General features: G+C 44.8%; 1 protein-coding gene across 12 annotated transcripts; it reads right to left on the bottom strand.

Moving 5' to 3' along the window:
• Positions 1–5,821: 5,821 nt before the first annotated feature.
• LOC142296792 (uncharacterized) lies at positions 5,822–13,822 on the bottom strand. 12 transcript variants are annotated; one of them, XR_012751704.1, is made up of 9 exons: positions 11,686–13,822; positions 11,563–11,607; positions 11,397–11,470; positions 9,801–11,313; positions 7,402–7,461; positions 6,813–7,293; positions 6,690–6,734; positions 6,524–6,597; positions 5,822–6,440 (listed from the first exon to the last, which is right to left on the bottom strand). XR_012751704.1 is itself a non-coding variant. In XM_075340794.1 (9 exons), the coding sequence occupies exons 4-9, from the start codon at positions 9,988–9,990 to the stop codon at positions 6,158–6,160; spliced, it is 570 nt and encodes a 189-aa protein (XP_075196909.1). In that variant the 5' UTR covers positions 9,991–11,313; positions 11,397–11,470; positions 11,563–11,607; positions 11,686–12,763; the 3' UTR covers positions 5,822–6,157. The 12 variants fall into 12 exon arrangements, 2 of the variants coding, with proteins under 2 accessions (XP_075196909.1, XP_075196910.1); XR_012751699.1 differs by lacking the exon at positions 6,813–7,293 and having other exon boundaries at positions 5,822–6,283; positions 6,366–6,440; XR_012751703.1 differs by lacking the exon at positions 6,813–7,293 and having other exon boundaries at positions 9,801–10,796; positions 11,025–11,313.
• Between the last annotated feature and the right edge of the window lie 596 nt (positions 13,823–14,418).

The following is a 14,418-nucleotide window of genomic DNA, read 5'->3' as shown; positions in this document are numbered from 1 at the left end:
CAGGCAGATAGCTCAGGGACGAGCTGCAGATGAGTCCAGGAGGAGGAAGTGGAAGGAGTAACAGCAGATTAGCCCAGGCAGGGCTTGAGTGCAGAAGAGCTCAGGGAGAGCTTGAGTGAGGAGTCAGCTCAGGGAGGAGTAGGAGTGAGGAGCTAAAGTGGAGGAGTTAAGAAAGTGAAAGTGAAAGTAGTAAAGGAGGAAAAAGCAAGTAAAGTGACAGTGAAGAAAGAAAGCCTGAAGGGTCCAGCTTTGTGAGGGCCAGAACAGCAAGGTCAGCAACGGCGGTGACTGTCTGGAGGGGGACTGTTTGTAAGTTCCTGGAAGGACCCCGTTGGCTGTGTGCCCGGTGGTCTGGAGCAGTGTTCCGAAGGACAGTCAGCACCAGGGCAGGGGCCTCTCAGACCCCGGCAAGGCTAGGAGTCGCCAGGTTTGCCAAATCCGTCAGTGACGGGGACGCAGATCCCCCAACAACTAAGTCCCGATTGAAGGCAACAGCCCAACCCGTATTGGAGAGACACCGCCACCGCCACGGCACAAGTTTCTCAGGGCCAGCGCCTGCGGGCAAAGTGTAGAGCTCCTCCGGCCCAGATTGCAGCCGGGGAGCGGGTAACCGGAGGGAATCCACCGCTACCATCAGTCAACACAGGTGCAAGGAAGAGAGACATCACCGTCACCTACCGGGAGTGCAGGTGCAGCCGTCTGTGGGACCGTCCTACCAGCCGTTGGTTTACCGTACAAACTGTGTCCGTGTGTCAGGCTGAGTGAGTACCACAGTGCCGCAAGGCACAGCGCTGCCCCCGCGTCCCTGCGCCCTCCAGGCCCTACACTTCACATCTCATCACCGGGCCCCGGGATCACCAACCCCTACCCACGGAGGGGCAACACAACACCTAGCTGCTCCGCATCACCATCCCCGGGACCCCCCTACTGAGCAGCGGTGGTGAAATCACCACAACCATGGGTGGCGTCACGAACTATAACAATCCCCACACCCAACAAACACCCCCTTTCACTCACGGGCGAGGAGTGTCGCTCGAGAAACCCCGGGATCCGGCCCACAGCTCGAGCCACCAGGAGCAGCTGCCGGACCCGAGCAGAAGGGGTGAGCGCGGTGTGCTGACACCCTCCTCCCCGCCCGCGACAGCAGCACTTGGGCCCTAGTTGCAAACAGGATGTTTTGATTTGCATCAAGCACATTCAAAAATACGCCATAATTAACCGTCCCCAGCATGACACCGGGGTAGGTAGATAAAGTCTTTGCTGACCCATGACTTGTTCATCTTGGCTTCTTTTTTTTTTCCAAAACGTTTTTTATTGATTTTTCAAATTTGTAAAAACATGACAAGTATCATTGCAAAAGAAGAACATTCGTCTGACAAAATGTGACATAGAGGTGGGTGATACCCCAATTTGGAGTTCCATGTTGCTGTTCGATTTAAGATAGTATACAGTAACATTAAACCAAAACATAGGTAATGAAATATAATATAACATATGCAATACAATTCGTTAAATCTCTGTGATCTTGGCTTCTTTTAAAAACAATGTAAGCAAGGGTTACTCCAAGCGGAGTCTCCCTTTTTTCCAAAAATTGGGCCCCACACACACCCACCCCTTCAGTGGCAGCAGTTGTGCCCCAGTTGTACACTTCACAGCTACATTTGCATCAAGCACATTCAAAAATACGCCATTCTTATCCGTCCCCAGGATGACACCGGGGTAGGTAGCAAAGTCTTTCCTGATCCCAGCTCTGTTCATCTTGGCTTCTTTTAAAAACACAGCAAGCAAGGGTTACTCCAAGCGGAGTCTCCCTTTTTTTTCCAAAAATTGGGCCCCACACACACCCACCCCTTCAGTGGCAGCAGTTGTGCCCCAGTTGTACACTTCACAGCTAGATTTGCATCAAGCACATTCAAAAATACGCCATTCTTATCCGTCCCCAGGATGACACCGGGGTAGGTAGCAAAGTCTTTCCTGATCCCAGCTCTGTTCATCTTGGCTTCTTTTAAAAACACAGCAAGCAAGGGTTACTCCAAGCGGAGTCTCCCTTTTTTCCAAAAATTGGGCCCCACACACACCCACCCCTTCAGTGGCAGCAGTTGTGCCCCAGTTGTACACTTCACAGCTAGATTTGCATCAAGCACATTCAAAAATACGCCATTCTTATCCGTCCCCAGGATGACACCGGGGTAGGTAGCAAAGTCTTTCCTGATCCCAGCTCTGTTCATCTTGGCTTCTTTTAAAAGCACAGCAAGCAAGGGTTACTCCAAGCGGAGTCTCCCTTTTTTCCAAAAATTGGACCCCACACACACCCACCCCTTCAGTGGCAGCAGTTGTGCCCCAGTTGTACACTTCACAGCTAGATTTGCATCAAGCACATTCAAAAATACGCCATTCTTATCCGTCCCCAGGATGACACCGGGGTAGGTAGCAAAGTCTTTCCTGATCCCAGCTCTGTTTATCTTGGCTTCTTTTAAAAACAATGTAAGCAAGGGTTACTCCAAGCGGAGTCTCTCTTTTTTCCAAAAATTGGGCCCCACACACACCCACCCCTTCAGTGGCAGCAGTTGTGCCCCAGTTGTACACTTCACAGCTAGATTTGCATCAAGCACATTCAAAAATACGCCATTCTTATCCGTCCCCAGGATGACACCGGGGTAGGTAGCAAAGTCTTTCCTGATCCCAGCTCTGTTCATCTTGGCTTCTTTTAAAAACAATGTAAGCAAGGGTTACTCCAAGCGGAGTCTCTCTTTTTTCCAAAAATTGGGCCCCACACACACCCACCCCTTCAGTGGCAGCAGTTGTGCCCCAGTTGTACACTTCACAGCTAGATTTGCATCAAGCACATTCAAAAATACGCCATTCTTATCCGTCCCCAGGATGACACCGGGGTAGGTAGCAAAGTCTTTCCTGATCCCAGCTCTGTTCATCTTGGCTTCTTTTAAAAACACAGCAAGCAAGGGTTACTCCAAGCGGAGTCTCCCTTTTTTCCAAAAATTGGGCCCCACACACACCCACCCCTTCAGTGGCAGCAGTTGTGCCCCAGTTGTACACTTCACAGCTAGATTTGCATCAAGCACATTCAAAAATACGCCATTCTTATCCGTCCCCAGGATGACACCGGGGTAGGTAGCAAAGTCTTTCCTGATCCCAGCTCTGTTCATCTTGGCTTCTTTTAAAAACACAGCAAGCAAGGGTTACTCCAAGCGGAGTCTCCCTTTTTTCCAAAAATTGGGCCCCACACACACCCACCCCTTCAGTGGCAGCAGTTGTGCCCCAGTTGTACACTTCACAGCTAGATTTGCATCAAGCACATTCAAAAATACGCCATTCTTATCCGTCCCCAGGATGACACCGGGGTAGGTAGCAAAGTCTTTCCTGATCCCAGCTCTGTTCATCTTGGCTTCTTTTAAAAACACAGCAAGCAAGGGTTACTCCAAGCGGAGTCTCCCTTTTTTCCAAAAATTGGACCCCACACACACCCACCCCTTCAGTGGCAGCAGTTGTGCCCCAGTTGTACACTTCACAGCTAGATTTGCATCAAGCACATTCAAAAATACGCCATTCTTATCCGTCCCCAGGATGACACCGGGGTAGGTAGCAAAGTCTTTCCTGATCCCAGCTCTGTTCATCTTGGCTTCTTTTAAAAACACAGCAAGCAAGGGTTACTCCAAGCGGAGTCTCCCTTTTTTCCAAAAATTGGGCCCCACACACACCCACCCCTTCAGTGGCAGCAGTTGTGCCCCAGTTGTACACTTCACAGCTACATTTGCATCAAGCACATTCAAAAATACGCCATTCTTATCTGTCCCCAGGATGACACCGGGGTAGGTAGCAAAGTCTTTCCTGATCCCAGCTCTGTTCATCTTGGCTTCTTTTAAAAACAATGTAAGCAAGGGTTACTCCAAGCGGAGTCTCTCTTTTTTCCAAAAATTGGGCCCCACACACACCCACCCCTTCAGTGGCAGCAGTTGTGCCCCAGTTGTACACTTCACAGCTAGATTTGCATCAAGCACATTCAAAAATACGCCATTCTTATCCGTCCCCAGGATGACACCGGGGTAGGTAGCAAAGTCTTTCCTGATCCCAGCTCTGTTCATCTTGGCTTCTTTTAAAAACACAGCAAGCAAGGGTTACTCCAAGCGCAGTCTCCCTTTTTTCCAAAAATTGGGCCCCACACACACCCACCCCTTCAGTGGCAGCAGTTGTGCCCCAGTTGTACACTTCACAGCTACATTTGCATCAAGCACATTCAAAAATACGCCATTCTTATCCGTCCCCAGGATGACACCGGGGTAGGTAGCAAAGTCTTTCCTGATCCCAGCTCTGTTCATCTTGGCTTCTTTTAAAAACACAGCAAGCAAGGGTTACTCCAAGCGGAGTCTCCCTTTTTTCCAAAAATTGGGCCCCACACACACCCACCCCTTCAGTGGCAGCAGCTGTGCCCCAGTTGTACACTTCACAGCTAGATTTGCATCAAGCACATTCAAAAATACGCCATTCTTATCCGTCCCCAGGATGACACCGGGGTAGGTAGCAAAGTCTTTCCTGATCCCAGCTCTGTTCATCTTGGCTTCTTTTAAAAACACAGCAAGCAAGGGTTACTCCAAGCGGAGTCTCCCTTTTTTCCAAAAATTGGGCCCCACACACACCCACCCCTTCAGTGGCAGCAGTTGTGCCCCAGTTGTACACTTCACAGCTAGATTTGCATCAAGCACATTCAAAAATACGCCATTCTTATCCGTCCCCAGGATGACACCGGGGTAGGTAGCAAAGTCTTTCCTGATCCCAGCTCTGTTCATCTTGGCTTCTTTTAAAAACACAGCAAGCAAGGGTTACTCCAAGCGGAGTCTTCCTTTTTTCCAAAAATTGGGCCACACTGACACCCACCCCTTCAGTGGCAGCAGTTGTGCCCCAGTTGTAGACTTCACAGCTACATTTGCATCAAACACATTCAAAAATACGCCATTCTTATCCGTCCCCAGGATGACACCGGGGTAGGTAGCAAAGTCTTTCCTGATCCCAGCTCTGTTCATCTTGGCTTCTTTTAAAAACACAGCAAGCAAGGGTTACTCTAAGCGGAGTCTCCCTTTTTTCCAAAAATTGGGCCACACAGACACCCACCCCATCAGTGGCAGCACTTGGGCCCTAGTTGCAAACAGGATGTTTTGATTTGCATCAAGCACATTCAAAAATACGCCATAATTAACCGTCCCCAGCATGACACCGGGGTAGGTAGATAAAGTCTTTGCTGACCCATGACTTGTTCATCTTGGCTTCTTTTAAAAACAATGTAAGCAAGGGTTACTCCAAGCGGAGTCTCCCTTTTTTCCAAAAATTGGGCCCCACACACATCCACCTCTTCAGTGGCAGCAGTTGTGCCCCAGTTGTACACTTCACAGCTAGATTTGCATCAAGCACATTCAAAAATACGCCATTCTTATCCGTCCCCAGGATGACACCGGGGTAGGTAGCAAAGTCTTTCCTGATCCCAGCTCTGTTCATCTTGGCTTCTTTTAAAAACGCAGCAAGCAAGGGTTACTCCAAGCGGAGTCTCCCTTTTTTCCAAAAATTGGGCCACACAGACACCCCATCAGTGGCAGCACTTGTGCCCTAGTTGCAAACAGGATGTTTTGATTTGCATCAAGCACATTCCAAATCCACAAGCATTTACTCTTCCCAGGATGACACAGGGGTAGTAAATTCCTTGTGGATCCATGACTTGTTCATTTTGATGAACGTCAGTCTGTCCACATTGTAAATTCAAAACACTGCACTCTCTTCAGCATGAGGTAATAGTAAAAGAAAGTCAACAGATTCGTTTTTATCGTGCAAACCAAGTGTCTTTATTTATGAACAAAGTTAGTGGGAGGGACTAAGGGACGTTTCGGCCCAAGCTGGGCCTTCTTCATACCAAGTCACACTGGGGAAGGGTAAAGAAAAAGAAATAACTATTTACATATATCACAAGAATATCAACAGATCATATACATATATACATAATTACATGGAAAATCATGTCCTAGTTGGTGTAAAAGGCACAGTAATAGCATATCAGCAGTTGAAGTAACTCTCCAGTCGTCACAGCCAATATGTGCAATGACAATAAGATGAAAGGCAAGATTTGACAATACATGAAAAATTTGCATACCTCCAATCATAGATGAACTAATATCACAGAGGGAATTTTTTTCTCTCTCCTTTTTAGGGGGTTTTTTGGTATAGAAATGGTGAGGCACTCCACCCAGGATAGAAGGATTGTGGTAGTAGCAAAACGCAAGCCCTGCAGATAAAGGCATGATTATGAAAGGGTAGTATTTCTATAAGGGGAGTAGCACTATGGGGGAGGGGGGATAACTGATTACCTTGCTCGTGCTAGCAAATGAATAACTATTGGAATTTGTCCTTTTAAGTTGGGAGAGTTCAATAACTCGTGGTCCCTGAAGGATGAGAACGTATGTGGTCAGCAGGTAACACATGATATATAGCACCCCCATGTAGTGGATCCCCTGTATACCATTACCTTAGGTTTACAGTAAGTGGATAAGGTCACGTATAATGCACTTTTGTCTAGAAGCATAGGGGGCTTACTTGCATCTGTAATCACGAGGGATAAGTCTTAGTAACAACATTACATGTGAGAGGAAAATACAGCCGTACTTGGAAGTTAATGAAGTGACACATATTACCTGCAGGCTTTAGTATAGGAATGTAGCAGTGGGTAATGGAGTCCTCTGAAAAGCAGAAGGGGGAGTATGGAGTTAACAGATTGGAGGTTGAAAGGATTAGGGACAGATAAGATTATCGCATACCTTTGCAGCCGTCTTCCCAGACTGTGGCTTAGAGCAGTGAGATAACAGGTTTGGGAGCTATTTAACTCCTGAACCCGGAAGTGCACGGAGACGCCGGCACCTGCGTATTGGTGACCTGCGCTGCTATTAGTGTATTGGTGGTACCGTTAAGTCTTGAATAGAGGTGCCCGCACATGTGCAGTAGGGCTAAACTCGTACATAGACGTGGGAGGATGTTTATCCTCAGTGTGTCGTTCGAGATCAATGCAGGGATAGGGGGCGGACACTGCACATGTCAGTCTATTGGTAGTGAACGACTGATGATACCAGAGGGGGTATTATCTATCTAGTCAATGTATAAGGCAGTAGTGTATGAAGCATTTGGAAGTATGGGGACATAAAGGCAACTGCAATGTAATACACAGGCATATACATAATAAATTCCTCATTTTGTCAAAGATCAATAGTGATTAGTTTACATCCAATCATTTTAAGGTATGACCTAGGAAAAAAAACATAAACAAAGGAAGGGTCCCAATATACTAATAGAGTGAACTAGCATTACCATCTATACATGACTAAAATAGAGAGTGCTGATTTTATACATTACCGTCTAATAGTGAGTGTACGATGGAAGAAGGAAAGGTGAGGATGGTATTTCTCAAGTTTTCTGTAAAAAATGTACCATAACATAGTTAGTGCGGTTTAGGGCAAATACAAAGGTATAGTACCATCATTATATTAGCCAATCTATCTCTCTATTAAGACCTTTAGGTGCTAGAGTTTGTAACTTATGGATCCAAAAGCTCTCTCTTTTTTTGAGAAGCTCAATATGATTTCCTCCGCGCCTGGGCCTATATACTTTATCAATAACCTGGAACCGTAACTGCGCTACATTATGCTTAGCTTCGTGAAAATGGTGTGGAATGGGTAGCCATAATTTTCCACACCTAATGGTGGATTTATGGCTTGCAATGCGGTCACCGACATGTTGGATTGTTTCGCCGACATACAATAGTCCACAGGGGCATTTGATGATGTACACCACAAAATTGCTCAAGCAGGTAAAGTATTCTTTTATTGGGAAGCTTTTGCCAGACCTGGGGTGCGTAAAGTGGTCTCCTTTGATCACGTTCGAACACGATGGACAATTCAAGCAAGGGAAGGTACCCGTACGTTTTGGTGCTAACAAGGTTTGTACATTTTTCTTGTCGCTGCCAATATCCGCTTTGACCAGGGAATCTTTTATGTTTTGGGGTCTTTTCTTACACATGATAGGTGGAAGTATAAACGGCCCTATCTCTGGATATGCTTTTTTTAGAAGCGGCCAGTGGCGATTGATAATATTGTAAATCTTAGGCATAGACGGGTGATACGTATGAACAAATGGTATCCTTTCCACTGTTGCTGTGTCTATCCCTGAGGGGGTGGTGAAAGATAGTCTTTCTCTTTCTGTCTTAAGCAATGTTATTGGGTAATTACGTTCTATGAACCGATTGGACATTTCTTCAAGTCTCTGCTCTCTTGTGTTCTCATCCGATACTATCCTTGTAACTCTTGCAAATTGAGATCTAGGTAGACTATTCTTAGTCGATTTAGGATGACAGCTACTGTATAGGAGCATACAATTCCGATCGGTCGGTTTACGGAATAGGTCTGAGGATAGATTGCCCATTGTGTCTTTTTTGATGTACGTGTCCAAGAAACTAATTTCTTCCTGATGATGATTTAGCGTAAACTTGAGCTCAGGCCACACTTTATTAATATGGTCATCAAATAAAAGCAGGCTTTCCAAATCTCCCTGCCAGATGCAGAATATATCATCTATGTAGCGAGCCCATAGAAACGCCAGTTCATCAAAGGCTGGGTATGAATACACAAAGCGCCCCTCAAAATAGTCCATAAACAAATTTGCATACGCCGGGGCTACATTCGAGCCCATCGCGGTCCCGTGTTTCTGGATATAAAAATCGTCCTTAAAAAGGAAATAATTTTCATTGAGGACTATCTCGAGGAGGCCTATAGTGAAGTCAATCGAGTCCTGGCTCAGATTAGTCTTATTGAGCGCGATTTTGGTTGCCCTAATGCCTTTGTGATGGGAAATTGAAGTATATAGACTGCTTACGTCCCAGGTGCACAGGAAGCTGTTAGGGGGGACCTGTTTTAGATCTCTGACCTTTTGTAAAAAGTTGTTGGTATCTAAGATAAAAGATTTGGTATTTTTAGCCAAGGGGGTAAGGACTTTCTCTAGATAAATTGATAGAGGGGAAAGAACGGACTCTGTCGATGCTACTATGGGCCGGCCAGGAGGATTAATGAGAGATTTATGGATTTTAGGTAATGAGTAGAATACCGGTGTTATGGGATGTAGTTTAGTGAGAAAGGTGCGGGTGGTTTGATCAATAGTACCTTTGTCGAAGTGAATAGATAGAAAGCTTTGGATTTTCTGTTGAATTTTGAATATCGGGTCTGAAGATATTTTCTGATATGTCATAGTATCATTAAGTTGGCGCTTAATTTCATTGATGTAGTCCTGTGTATTTTGGACCACGATCGCTCCACCTTTGTCAGCGGGTTTTATAGTTATGGCCTTGTTGTCCCTTAAAGAAGATATAGCTAATTTTTCTGAAGTATTAATATTACTTCGTGTCGGGTAAAAGCCCAATTCATGTTCATGCATATTGTCTTTAATGTCACGGTCCACTAAAGCTATAAATGTTTCTACAGCATGATGAGTTTTAGGTGGCATAAAGTGACTGGGATTGTGAAGACCCAACGTCTTAATGTTGGTTTCTTTAAGGACTGGTTGTTGATCTATGTTATGGAGTGTAGTAGAACCAAAGTGAGTTTTGAGCCTAACTGACCTATAGAACCGTTGCATGTCATTTTCAAGGGTAAAGGAATCCCATTTAGGTGTAGGGCAAAAGGTCAAGCCTTTGTTGAGTAAGGACAGTTCATTAGGTGACAAAGTATAGTCAGAGATGTTGACAACTAAATTGGGACCCTTACCTGTGAGCGCAACGTCATCCCCCAGTCTCCTCCTCCTCCTCGACCTCCTCGTTGGTTTGTTCTTCTTTTTATTGGTCCTAAAAAAGAGGTTGAATGGCTGCCACTGGACTCGCTTCCTGAGGAAGCGGATTGATTGTGAGTAGGTGGTCTTCTCCATTGTCTTGTATTGCTGGTTTGCCAATCGTTCCATCTGTACACTCGGTTTGACAGATAGTCCTCTGTGTCCCTCTGGAACTTCTGTCTTTTCTTCTCCTCCAAGTTCCTTTTAAATTCTTTTAAAGAATCTTCAGCTTTTTTCTTATAGGTAGCTAAGTCCGCAGGGGTCAACGCATCTGCCAGTTGTGTTTCTATGGTTAGAATTTTCTCTTTCGATTCCCTTATCGCTGTTTGTAGATGTTCAACTGTGAGTACGATCAAATCCAGGGAGCACTTATTCAGAATCTGTTGAAATCTTTTACAGTACTCCTCGTTGCCCGAAAAGAGAGTGGGTCTTAAATTACACCTGAGGCCCCTTGGAATGCGGCTCTGCCGATAATATTCAGCTAGGGTAGTACAGTGGAGATCCAGGGAAATAAATGTCCGGTTCTCCTTCTCCCAGTCCCTGGTCCTAACCTCTCTAATGGGAGTTTTCAAAAACTCAGTAGAGTTAGTCACTTGTGCTAAAATGCTATTACTGGTAGTGTCATCGTAAGCAAAAGTATCGGATGACATGAGTGGGCAGGTTCAATCACCAAGAAAAGCTATAGTAAAGGTATATATGGTGTGAACACTGCTCTATTAAGGGTGGTATAGAGGTGCTAGTGAGAGGACCAAGGTCCGGACTATAGAATGTAAATTCAAAACACTGCACTCTCTTCAGCATGAGGTAATAGTAAAAGAAAGTCAACAGATTCGTTTTTATCGTGCAAACCAAGTGTCTTTATTTATGAACAAAGTTAGTGGGAGGGACTAAGGGACGTTTCGGCCCAAGCTGGGCCTTCTTCATACCAAGTCACACTGGGGAAGGGTAAAGAAAAAGAAATAACTATTTACATATATCACAAGAATATCAACAGATCATATACATATATACATAATTACATGGAAAATCATGTCCTAGTTGGTGTAAAAGGCACAGTAATAGCATATCAGCAGTTGAAGTAACTCTCCAGTCGTCACAGCCAATATGTGCAATGACAATAAGATGAAAGGCAAGATTTGACAATACATGAAAAATTTGCATACCTCCAATCATAGATGAACTAATATCACAGAGGGAATTTTTTTCTCTCTCCTTTTTAGGGGGTTTTTTGGTATAGAAATGGTGAGGCACTCCACCCAGGATAGAAGGATTGTGGTAGTAGCAAAACGCAAGCCCTGCAGATAAAGGCATGATTATGAAAGGGTAGTATTTCTATAAGGGGAGTAGCACTATGGGGGAGGGGGGATAACTGATTACCTTGCTCGTGCTAGCAAATGAATAACTATTGGAATTTGTCCTTTTAAGTTGGGAGAGTTCAATAACTCGTGGTCCCTGAAGGATGAGAACGTATGTGGTCAGCAGGTAACACATGATATATAGCACCCCCATGTAGTGGATCCCCTGTATACCATTACCTTAGGTTTACAGTAAGTGGATAAGGTCACGTATAATGCACTTTTGTCTAGAAGCATAGGGGGCTTACTTGCATCTGTAATCACGAGGGATAAGTCTTAGTAACAACATTACATGTGAGAGGAAAATACAGCCGTACTTGGAAGTTAATGAAGTGACACATATTACCTGCAGGCTTTAGTATAGGAATGTAGCAGTGGGTAATGGAGTCCTCTGAAAAGCAGAAGGGGGAGTATGGAGTTAACAGATTGGAGGTTGAAAGGATTAGGGACAGATAAGATTATCGCATACCTTTGCAGCCGTCTTCCCAGACTGTGGCTTAGAGCAGTGAGATAACAGGTTTGGGAGCTATTTAACTCCTGAACCCGGAAGTGCACGGAGACGCCGGCACCTGCGTATTGGTGACCTGCGCTGCTATTAGTGTATTGGTGGTACCGTTAAGTCTTGAATAGAGGTGCCCGCACATGTGCAGTAGGGCTAAACTCGTACATAGACGTGGGAGGATGTTTATCCTCAGTGTGTCGTTCGAGATCAATGCAGGGATAGGGGGCGGACACTGCACATGTCAGTCTATTGGTAGTGAACGACTGATGATACCAGAGGGGGTATTATCTATCTAGTCAATGTATAAGGCAGTAGTGTATGAAGCATTTGGAAGTATGGGGACATAAAGGCAACTGCAATGTAATACACAGGCATATACATAATAAATTCCTCATTTTGTCAAAGATCAATAGTGATTAGTTTACATCCAATCATTTTAAGGTATGACCTAGGAAAAAAAACATAAACAAAGGAAGGGTCCCAATATACTAATAGAGTGAACTAGCATTACCATCTATACATGACTAAAATAGAGAGTGCTGATTTTATACATTACCGTCTAATAGTGAGTGTACGATGGAAGAAGGAAAGGTGAGGATGGTATTTCTCAAGTTTTCTGTAAAAAATGTACCATAACATAGTTAGTGCGGTTTAGGGCAAATACAAAGGTATAGTACCATCATTATATTAGCCAATCTATCTCTCTATTAAGACCTTTAGGTGCTAGAGTTTGTAACTTATGGATCCAAAAGCTCTCTCTTTTTTTGAGAAGCTCAATATGATTTCCTCCGCGCCTGGGCCTATATACTTTATCAATAACCTGGAACCGTAACTGCGCTACATTATGCTTAGCTTCGTGAAAATGGTGTGGAATGGGTAGCCATAATTTTCCACACCTAATGGTGGATTTATGGCTTGCAATGCGGTCACCGACATGTTGGATTGTTTCGCCGACATACAATAGTCCACAGGGGCATTTGATGATGTACACCACAAAATTGCTCAAGCAGGTAAAGTATTCTTTTATTGGGAAGCTTTTGCCAGACCTGGGGTGCGTAAAGTGGTCTCCTTTGATCACGTTCGAACACGATGGACAATTCAAGCAAGGGAAGGTACCCGTACGTTTTGGTGCTAACAAGGTTTGTACATTTTTCTTGTCGCTGCCAATATCCGCTTTGACCAGGGAATCTTTTATGTTTTGGGGTCTTTTCTTACACATGATAGGTGGAAGTATAAACGGCCCTATCTCTGGATATGCTTTTTTTAGAAGCGGCCAGTGGCGATTGATAATATTGTAAATCTTAGGCATAGACGGGTGATACGTATGAACAAATGGTATCCTTTCCACTGTTGCTGTGTCTATCCCTGAGGGGGTGGTGAAAGATAGTCTTTCTCTTTCTGTCTTAAGCAATGTTATTGGGTAATTACGTTCTATGAACCGATTGGACATTTCTTCAAGTCTCTGCTCTCTTGTGTTCTCATCCGATACTATCCTTGTAACTCTTGCAAATTGAGATCTAGGTAGACTATTCTTAGTCGATTTAGGATGACAGCTACTGTATAGGAGCATACAATTCCGATCGGTCGGTTTACGGAATAGGTCTGAGGATAGATTGCCCATTGTGTCTTTTTTGATGTACGTGTCCAAGAAACTAATTTCTTCCTGATGATGATTTAGCGTAAACTTGAGCTCAGGCCACACTTTATTAATATGGTCATCAAATAAAAGCAGGCTTTCCAAATCTCCCTGCCAGATGCAGAATATATCATCTATGTAGCGAGCCCATAGAAACGCCAGTTCATCAAAGGCTGGGTATGAATACACAAAGCGCCCCTCAAAATAGTCCATAAACAAATTTGCATACGCCGGGGCTACATTCGAGCCCATCGCGGTCCCGTGTTTCTGGATATAAAAATCGTCCTTAAAAAGGAAATAATTTTCATTGAGGACTATCTCGAGGAGGCCTATAGTGAAGTCAATCGAGTCCTGGCTCAGATTAGTCTTATTGAGCGCGATTTTGGTTGCCCTAATGCCTTTGTGATGGGAAATTGAAGTATATAGACTGCTTACGTCCCAGGTGCACAGGAAGCTGTTAGGGGGGACCTGTTTTAGATCTCTGACCACTGTCACTGGACAGACGCGTGCGCTTATCTGTGAGCACACACCCAGCAGCACTGAAGACACGTTCAGAGACAACGCTGGCAGCTGGACACGACAAAATCTCCAAGGCGTAACTGGAGAGCTCTGGCCATTTTTCTAGATTTGAAGCCCAAAAGGAGCAAGGCTCCATTTGCAAAGTCATGGCATCGATGTTCATTTGGAGATACTCCTGTATCATCCTCTCCAGCCGTTGACTATGTGTCAGACTTGTTGTCTCTGGTGGCCTTGCAAAAGAGGGTCTAAAAAAATTATGAAAAGATTCCATAAAATTGCTGTTACCAGCACCAGATACGGTCCTACTGGTACGGGTAGACTGTTGAAGATGACGAGACCGTCCCATGTTTGTCAAGTTACAACTGGGAGATTCCCTCCCTGCACCTGCACGGTTGTTTGGTGGAAAAGCCGAGCTAAGATCGAGTAACAGCTTCTGCTGATACTCCTGCATACGTGCGTCCCTTTCTATGGCTGGAATTATGTTCCAAAATTTGGACTTGTACCGGGGATCTAATAGTGTGGCAATCCAGTAGTCATCATCACTT

The sequence above is a fragment of the Anomaloglossus baeobatrachus genome, chromosome 3, assembly GCF_048569485.1.
Source record: "Anomaloglossus baeobatrachus isolate aAnoBae1 chromosome 3, aAnoBae1.hap1, whole genome shotgun sequence".
Lineage (NCBI taxonomy): Eukaryota > Metazoa > Chordata > Amphibia > Anura > Aromobatidae > Anomaloglossus > Anomaloglossus baeobatrachus.
The sequence above is the reverse complement of the archived record's forward strand: the minus strand, read 5'-3'. Positions and strand labels throughout refer to the sequence as shown.

What these genes read in the sequence shown, in the direction of transcription:
- LOC142296792 (XM_075340794.1), bottom strand. Translation starts at nt 9,990, where the DNA reads ATGGAACGATTGGCAAACCAGCAATACAAGACAATGGAGAAGACCACC. An exon ending in CGTACACTCACTATTAGACG is followed by an intron (nt 6,735 to 7,401) that starts GTAATGTATAAA and finishes TCTGCTTTTCAG; the next exon opens with AGGACTCCATTACCCACTGC. An exon ending in TCCTATACTAAAGCCTGCAG is followed by an intron (nt 6,598 to 6,689) that starts GTAATATGTGTC and finishes TCGTGATTACAG; the next exon opens with ATGCAAGTAAGCCCCCTATG.